At 27.8% G+C, this 10079-nt stretch overlaps 1 protein-coding gene across 3 annotated transcripts; it reads right to left on the bottom strand.

Moving 5' to 3' along the window:
* Positions 1-224: 224 nt before the first annotated feature.
* Positions 225-5770, bottom strand: LOC126554688 (uncharacterized). 3 transcript variants are annotated; one of them, XM_050209741.1, is made up of 9 exons: positions 5713-5770; positions 3147-3317; positions 2859-3078; positions 2534-2767; positions 2172-2386; positions 1706-2033; positions 923-1129; positions 699-839; positions 225-391 (listed from the first exon to the last, which is right to left on the bottom strand). In XM_050209741.1, exons 2-9 carry the CDS (start codon positions 3311-3313, stop codon positions 242-244), a joined length of 1662 nt encoding a protein of 553 aa, XP_050065698.1. In that variant the 5' UTR covers positions 3314-3317; positions 5713-5770; the 3' UTR covers positions 225-241. The 3 variants fall into 3 exon arrangements, with proteins under 3 accessions (XP_050065698.1, XP_050065702.1, XP_050065706.1); XM_050209745.1 differs by lacking the exon at positions 5713-5770 and adding an exon at positions 5680-5699; XM_050209749.1 differs by lacking the exon at positions 5713-5770 and having other exon boundaries at positions 2859-3092; positions 3147-3294.
* Positions 5771-10079: the final 4309 nt, after the last annotated feature.

The following is a 10079-nucleotide window of genomic DNA, read 5'->3' as shown; positions in this document are numbered from 1 at the left end:
ATTATGTAATACAAAAAATAATCTTTGTTGCATAGTTTCTTTAATTTTTTTATTCGTTAATTAAAATATTAAATGGATAATATAAATTAATATAATATAAGCATAAGTTGTGTATTATGTTACTTCCAAAGATCTACCTACTAAAACTAGTAAAACTACATTAGTAATAAGTAACTCAAATTTAAAATTAATTAAAAAACTCTAAAATATAAAAACATTATAAGTTAAAAATGTTTTAATATTAATATATTGTCAACGAATAGTTATTCATACGTATAAAAGAATATATATTTTCAATATCTTGTGCACTCATATTAAAATTTAGAATACTACCGAATATATTCAATACTAAACATTTCCTTATAAATTCTGTTATTATTGAATAATTCATCTGGAAAAAAAAATATATTAAAAATATAATAATTATCATCTATCATATTATTTATTTATTATTAAATTCAATTAATTTAGGCTGTAAAGTTAAATTAAACTACTTATTTACATCAAAGTTTAAAATTATCATGTTTAAATAAAGCTATTTTAATCAATATAGAATTTAACTTAATTTTAACGCATTAATTACAAATTAACTACCTATATTATGTTATAATATCTTTGGGTTTTAAATTTATTTTAGTAATTTTAAAATACTAAAAAGAATGTACAATATTGAATAATTAATAATGCTGCATACTTACGACGTATGGCTGGATTAAAAAGTCTGTATTTTCGTTAGAAAGAACAAATACAATTTGTAAACGTTTCATTTGTTGACATATTAACGGTGGTGGATTGATAAAAATATTTTTCCAATATTCTGGATCCACTTCGTTATATATCTATAAATGTTTTAAAATTATAACTACTACATTGAATTTTATTTTTTACTAAGAGCAAATTAATATAATATTATATTTTATACTTGAAACTCTTCTAAGGATGGACAGCCGTAAAATAAAAACCAAGATTTGGTTTCTGCAGATGGTGCTTCCGTAGTTACTTTTTTTAAATATTTAAATTTTCCAGTTGGTTTTAAATTTATATAAAGTAATATGGAAACAATGTCTAATATTATCAGATTTGGACAACCACTTTGTAATAATGCTAGATCAACGCTGATATCTAAAGACTTTAATAACTCTTATTAATTATAAAAATACAAATTGAATTCTCTCATACGTTAAATTTAAAAATATTTAAAATTTATGTAAAATAAACTATATAAAAACTATATTTCAAATAATTGAAAGAATCAAATGATGATTTGTAATAAATATTTCAAACTTATAAGGAAGTATAAAAATGAATAGATAGGGTTCATTAGAAATTTTTTTTTTAAAACATTATTTATAAAAAAAGTTTATAAGACTTAAAATATTTAAACTATCTATTAAAATTAAATTAAAATGTCAAATACTCAAATCCATAATTTTTTACTTGCAAATTTAAAATAAAATCATAAATAAACATTAACGTTTTAAGATAATATTCTAAATTATACAAAGTGAAAATTTATATTTAATAATGTAATGTTTAAATAAAATTTGAATCTCATTTATTTTAATATTTTAAATTTAGAATTCAATATTTATCTATTTGAAAAATAATTAAATTCATTGCTTATACTGATATATATATATATATATATACTTAAATTTGCGTATTAGAAAAATACATAATATAAGTGGAAAGTAATATAGCTTACCACACTTTTAATTGTTAATTCAGAAAGATTTTGAACATATCCGTTTCTACAAAAAAGTTCAAAGTATTCAATAGAATTTTCTATGTATAATGTTAACGAATTCAATTTATTCCAGAACTTTATTAAGAGTTGATGGTTTATACTATTCAACGGTTCATAACTTCGTGTTAATGTTGTATTGAGATTTCTTAAATTTGGTAAACATTCAGTCATCATGTATACTTCTTCACAAGCTATATCCCAATCAACTAATGTAATCGATTGTAGATTGAATGTCTTAGGTTTAATTATTTCATGCCAAACGGTCATAATTATTTTCTTTATATTCCTATTATTATGACAAACAAAATTATTATTGTTATTATTTTTTTTCAATTTAAAAAACTTAAATTATAACTAATAGGTACACTTATAGGTAACCTTTATATACAATATGTAAATTGTACATTCATCTAGTTACTATTACCATTTTCCTGGCCATCCAAGATGTCTTAGACTCTGGATGCAAGATATAATTAAAATCCATCCTAAATTATTAGTTTTATTATACTGCAATCGTATTTCTTCTAATGTAAAACAAATTGTGTTCAATATTTCTCGATTTTCAATTATACTTTTTAAAAATGCGTATATTTGAACCTCTGATCCATTTAACATATCATTTTGAAAGGTATTTAGATTCTATAAATCAGGGTTTTCATTAAAATTAAACTGTTCTTATTATATGTAGTATGTACTATACTTAGTAAAATTATTTTAAAATACAAATACAATCTAATTCAAATATAAATTGTCATGAAAATAACAAGATATGATTTACTTATATACTTTAAATATAAAGCTTTTGATGCCATTGATTGTTATGGTAGATGAACATGAAACATCCAAAATTTTTAAATATTTTGAATGTCGGCCAATAGCAGTTAAAATTGAATCATCACATTGATAGGTTAGCTGAAGTTGAACTAGATTGTTTGCTAAACCTTCATCAAAACATTTGCTTAAAATATTCATTGAAAGTTGTATACTATTCTTACAGTTATTCCATCTATTGCAATTTTTCTAAAACCAGTTTTACGACATTTAAGTTGTGTAGTAATATTATTATACTTATAGTATTATGTTGAACGTTTTATTGACGCATCTTACTTACGTTTACGTATACAAGATTCATAAATAATTTGTCGATTTTAGGACGATATGTCCAAAGATATGATATAAAAGACAGCAAAAGTGGTAAATCTTTTTCCAAATCATTAATAGATATAGGTGGCACATATTTAATTCTCTTGTCAAAAAGAGCGATTGAAAATGGCACCCAAAAATTAAGTGGGTAACTGGGCCTACACAATTTACTATCATATTTTGAAAACCTGGTGAATTTTGACTGTTGTTTATTAAGTGTAATACTTGATATGTAAACAAAAGTTTAATAAATTACCCATAACTTAAAAGATCTGTTCTTAAATTTCCTGGTAGATATTCCATAAAGAGAAGTCTCCATTTGTATGCTTTTTCTTTTATTTGGTCTCTATTTAGCATGAGAATTTCGTGAATTTTCTTCTTAGCTAACTCTTCTAACGATGCGACCTCATTACGAAGTGGCATAATGCTAGTGATGGGATGGATTATGAGAAAAAATTAACTCCGAATATCAAAATATATATAATTATTATTAGTTCAATACAATGTTTAGCTTATTTATAATAACAAATTGTATGTTACCATAACATAATTACTATAGCTGAATATCACATATTAGTTTAATTAATTGTATATAGTATATGAAGACTTAATGTTCCAATATAGTAATGTAAGTTAAAATGTCTTTGGTTTAAAGATTATAAAATGAAACATATATGAATATTATTACAAATATTTTCAATTATTATTGCATAATATGTTAATACAATTATTTAAATTTATTAATTAGTATTTTAGATTCTGATTGAAGCGAGGAATGTATTTTATAATTTTTTTTTAAGTATTGATCATGCATCACGTTTTATTTAAGATTTATCGTGGGTTTTATCCGATATGCTTGTGTTATTTTTGCTATGGCAAATTGACGAACGGCTGCTCAGAAGGTCCCACGGTTAAAACAGTTTAGGTTAGATTTTTTTATTTTCGTTTTATCCATTCGAATAAGTGTATAAAACATTTTTCCTTTTATATGAAAGGCAATTATGTTGTATTATTCAGCTAATGAAGATCTACACCCTATGTGTATTGTCGAGTTGTTGTGGTTTATGAGGGCTGTCGAACAACAACAATAAACAAAATGTTGTTTTTGTAACAAAAAAATAAAGAATAACACAGAGCGGCAAAATAGGGGGCGTAATGAGCCGCGAACATATTCTTCCGCCCGCGGACTCTCGTGATGGACATTTTACGTCTTTACTTGGTGGGAATTTAAGCCTTTTACCGTGTAACTCTATACAAAATTAGATTGTATCTCTGATACAAAAGCATCACCTAAAGCCAGGTGTATGTACAGCAAGAATAATATGTCGAACGGTGTCAGTTTGCCCACGTTGGCAAATACAATACCTACCAATATTTTCTCTGCAAATATATATAAAATAGGTATACATAGTAATAGCATTGGCATAGCATTTACAATTAAATTTTACCAAAACCGAATAGCAATCTTTATGTTTTGGTTCGTTAATATTCGTTATATGCTGAGTATACCGAATTTAAACAAATAAATATAAAATAAAATATAAATTCAATTATATCGTCTCTTGGATATTTTTGTAGTGATTCGTATTGTAAAATAATATCATCATGCATATTCTTGTACAATAAACTATTATTTTGAAAAACCTTAGTCGCGTGACTATAATATTATATCAATCGAAAAATCCCGTAAAAATGGTTTGAATTAATACATATTACAATAGGGTATAAGCTAGCTTTATACTACAGGCTTATGAAATCGTATACATATTTTATGGATTGTTGTTATTTGAGCTCAGATTTGTATGTCCAGGAAAATAGGTAGCTAAATCCGCTCGATCAATTCGATACCATCAATAATTGAGAAAAAAAAGAATGCAATAACAATAATAATAACAATAATATTTCGATAAACATGTTACAACAATGGTCAACAATTAACCTATTGTACACATTTTTAGATTGCTTAAATAGATAGGCAGGAAGGTGGCAAAAAAGACAACATTATTATTGTCTGTCAAACGCTATATAAAATTGTATAAAAACTGCGATGGTTATCCTTTCCTGTTCATAAAAATAAGCTATGCTATTGTACAGCATATTATTATGTATACAAATGTTATATTATGTGATTGAAGACACTTCACCTGAAGTCGGACATCTATTTAGATATAATAATAATAATAATATATATAATTTTTATTGGCTGCCGTGTACGAGCATTCGTTTATTTATTGATTTTGGTTTATTGGCAGGACCTAACCTAACCTGGCCAGAGGTTATATACTATACAATAATATATTGTTACTGAAATAAACGTCAGCAGTAAACATTATTAATTTTTACGCTATCAACGAGATGTTGATGTGTAAAGTATTAATGATTACAACGATTATACTTAATATCATCGAATAATTATACATTATTTAAAAAAACAGATAAAAATATAGATGTAACGTTTAATGCAAATTGTGATTGTGGATTATTGTGGTGAATGCTGACTCCGAAGTATGGGCATGCTCATTTATCATAATATAATATTATAGTCTTATTAATTTATAATTACTAAATAATATACAAATTAATAAAATTGTTTTACACTCGTGCACGTATAATATGTAAATTATAAACGAAGTGCAACACAATGAGCATGTCCTAGGTGGTTAGTTCGACGGCTGCTAGTGGAGCAGATCTCGGAATAACAGCGATATAAAAAAATGTATAGCTCAGAACCCTGTTATTGCATGCTAAATGTTACGAATGTTACGATAAAGATAAACATAGATAAGTACCTATAACTAAAATAGATGAAATTTTACTCATACATGTCATTTTGATGACAAAATAATTTTTGTATTTTTACTTATTATGTTTATATTCGCGTGTTGAGCGTGCCTGGAGAATCCGCCACTGGATAATACATACGCCGACGCCGTACATGATAATTGAGGAGAGTTATCTTTTGGCAAGAAGTGTATTCAGAACTGTTGATTATGTAGACGTACCCGAGATAATGATAGAATTAAAGTCGTGAAAGAGAATACTATATAATATTATGTTCAATAGAATTTGAACATAGTTACATTATATTGTTTAGTTGGTTAAGTTTATGATAATTATTATTATTTTCAAGCCAATTTTAAGAACGACAAAGGTTATTTTAAAATTAAAATAATTATACAATCATACAATTTTTTATTATTTTTTCTCAAGAATCATTATTTTTTGATTTGTTTTTACGATAATATTTATTTTTGTTATTACTTTAATTCTATAGTACATGCGATAATTTTTCACCTGTTAAAATGTGAACTGCCCAATTGTAAAAATGAAAAGTTTATTAAATGTTTATATACCTGAAGGCTGCAATAGTATCTACAGATTTGTATGTATAAACAGGGAATGGTGGGAAAATATAGTTTTTGAAAAACCATTGGAAATTAGTAGAATCGTTTGTATATAATATGCTTATATAGAAATGATTACAATTCAATTGCATTGTTGGTCTTATAATAATGTCTGTTGAGGCTTAAAATATTATTTATATTAAACTGTTTTTTGTTATTCTAACGTTATAAGTGCACTACGAATACAAAGGTTCATGGAGTAATTTCGTACCTAAATAGTTACTACTGGTGTTTTCGAAATATTTATGGTCTATTGTGTTTCTTTACAGATAAGATGGGTTTGGGTTACTTTGAAAAGAAAATATTGATACTTTTTCATACCACTCCCAATCACAACAATATTGTTTAAAGTATTCATTGTTATGCCAATAACACGGACAAATTGTATTTTATAGTGGTTTCAAAACACCTGTACACTGTACACATTTAACAAAACTTCCTTATTTTGTTTACCAAAAGTAAAATTTAGGTGAAGTGCAGCTATACACATAAGGTAGTTTGATAGCCATATGGTTGAATAATGAATTATGAATATCAGTAAATATTATTATATCCATAATAAAATAATATTAAAAATGTTTGCAGTCTAATTTATATGTATATTTAACTATTTTACTATTTAAAATATCAATTTAATTCATTATAAATTCGAATAAATAATAAAATGCGAAATTTGACGTTGTATATAGAAAGAAGAATTGCAACCGTGTATAGGTACTGTATATACGTCAGTAGGATACTCCAAAATTTGTTAAGAAGAAGAAGGACAATATTTGATATTTACTTCCATCTAATTTGGTATTTATATTCAAGTATAGCTTACTTATTAAGTAATAGATAACTTACTAATATATTTTATATGGTTAAAATACTAGCAAATGTATAAATGCAATAAAATATAAACTCATTTAAATGATAATATTTGTAATTTGAGTATAATATTTAAATAATGATTTGTTAATTATTAAGTATTTATTTCCTTATTAACAATATTGTTAAAAATACATTTAATCTACTATAACCTTGATATGTGATAGTATAATATTAATTTAGGATTTAGATAGTATATTACTTGAACTCTTAATAATATTAATATGTAAAGATAACTTTATGTTATTTAACAATAATAGTGCTACTAACTCATAATATTCATTATCTATTTTAATCAGTTAACTTTGATACTATAGTAAACTAACTCGTTACGAAATATAATATAATGCCTTGCGTAGATTTTATTTGTATTTCACGTGAAGTTAAGTACATTATTTTAAAATTGTAAATTTATATCATCAATATATAATATATTCTTATAATGGACCTATAAATTTCAGTGGTATGAAAAAGTTTTTTAACGTTGATGTTTTAATAGTGATGACGACGGGGAGAACTGGACCTCAAAACTCAACCTAGGGAATGCGTTTGATGTAAAATCAATTAATTTCGACGACTCGGAATGTGGAATATTTCGTGTTTTAGTCTTTATTTAACCACGTCGTTTAGTGATAACGGCGATAACAATAATAAAACACCAGTTTTCGTGGGTAGCCGCAATATTCCCGAATATAATAGGAAAAGCGCCGGGTGCGCCTACATATAAAGTATTTAAATACACACACACACACACATATATTATATACAACTTATGTGTGTTTATTATTGTTGTAATAACGACGTTACGCGTCCCGTCAACGCTCGCATTTCGCGGACCGCGGCGCAGCGGGTGTCGTCGCCCAGAAGCCATCGTTTCTGCCGCTGCCGCGGCGAGTTGACAGTATAAGTTTTCGTTTACAATATGAAATCGCGAGCACAATGCCTCGACTGCGGAACGCATAATAATGTAATATATTATTATTATACACGACTGCATGTGCGAGACGTATTGAAAATAATAATAAAAACGTTGTCCGCATCTCTCGCGCGGAGCGAATGCGCTCGCGGATGTACAAACACACACACACACACAAGCGATATTATATATTATAAAGGGGGGGAACACCTTGTAACGTACGACTCATGTGTGCCGTGTGGGGTGACTTACACACGTATAGTAGTGGCGCACACACAAATGGAGATGTTACCGTAAACATTTGAATCCGTGAAAATAAAGAGTCACAAAGCCGCCGAACCACCGCCGCCGCCGCCGCCGCCGCCTGTCATCTGCCCCTGTGTGTATGCGCACCGCCGCGACCGCACGGACGGACGGGGAGAAGTGAGAACGAGAGAAAAAAAAATCGTATATAATAATCGCCGGAGCGGCGGCATCCGTTATTGTCATCGTTTATTGTTATCGTTGTGTGATTATTATTATTATTATCCCTAGGCATGTCTGAAATCACTGGTCGCGGCACCCATTGTGACACCCCACCGCCGCTCACCCGTTCGGTTTACCCCGCACATACCGACCCCAGCCATATTATAGTCGTCACAGCAAACAAAAACAGAATATTTGTGTGTGTGTGTGTGTGTACACATATTATATTATATATATACACACACACACACATACACATAAGGGTGATCTGGGGGGGGGGGGGGAAATCTCCGCGAGCTTAACCTGTATGCGTGCAGCGCGTGTGTGTATACGATCGTAACCGTCGGTTTTTACGATGAAAACATAAAAATCGGCCGCCAAAATATGATTAATGGACCGGAGCTGGTGATACTCCGCTGGTCGAATACGACGTATACGACAATATTATATATTATTATATATACATGTGTTTCGGCGCGTTTCTTCTTTTCGATTTGTTGTTGTTGCTTTTTATATTTTTTTTTTCTGACGAGGGGACGCCGACAAATGGATATGATATGCTCGCGGTGTGGCGAACGTAATAATGTTTGTCGCTAATATTCCGGATGTCATTGGCACAACAATGGGTCGCTGTAGCGGCAGTACCTAAATGATGACGGACCGTTTGCACGTCACGTATATATAGTATGATATAATATAATGACAACGGCGAGTATTATATGAATAATAATAATACAGTTGTTTTGCGTGATGGTTATTGTTTCGTCAAAGGTCTTGTTCGCGGTGAAATCGCCATTAATGATTTTTTATCGGTATAGTATGACGTGTTCGAGGTGGTACAACTCGAGTTAAAAATAATGTAAAGCCTAATAAGTCTATTGTGTATAAAATATTACTGTTTTATAATATAAATAATATAATATATAAGACATAGATATGGGTAGTAGCTCTTTTTGATTATTTTATAGGAGAATATAATTAATGCAGCGTCGAATACGCACTTACCTCAATTCAGTATTAAAAAATGGATTTAATTAAATAGTAATGAGTACTAATTGAAAAAATAAATATTTGAATAATATGTTACCCATTTAAAATGTATACGAAGTATATTATAATACCTATACAATGTATAGTATACATGCGTTAAAGTCTCTAGAAGTTAAATATATAAAAATATTATTTATATTATTTTCTTTTGAAATATGATTGTTAATAAGCACCTATCCTACAATTTTTACTTGTTTTGGTAATACTTAATGTTTGTTTTCAAATTTGTTTTTTTATTTAGAAAGTTGGTGGCAACTATGGTCATTTTGAAATTACATGCCTTATTATTAGTATAAATTATAACTACTCTTAATAATTTATTAAGTTAATATATATATTAGGTTAATATTACATGACATTAAATAATCTGTTTGAATTAGATTGTAAATTTGTATTTCTATAGCTGAGAAAATCTAATAGATTTTTGATGGATATAAGGTCTAGACCTAGTAATTTTGAAACAATTAGAGGAATGTTAAAGATG

This window comes from Aphis gossypii, chromosome 1 (assembly GCF_020184175.1).
Source record: "Aphis gossypii isolate Hap1 chromosome 1, ASM2018417v2, whole genome shotgun sequence".
Classification (NCBI taxonomy): domain Eukaryota; kingdom Metazoa; phylum Arthropoda; class Insecta; order Hemiptera; family Aphididae; genus Aphis; species Aphis gossypii.
Note: the sequence above shows the minus strand (reverse complement) of the source record. Positions and strands in the feature narration are given on the sequence as shown.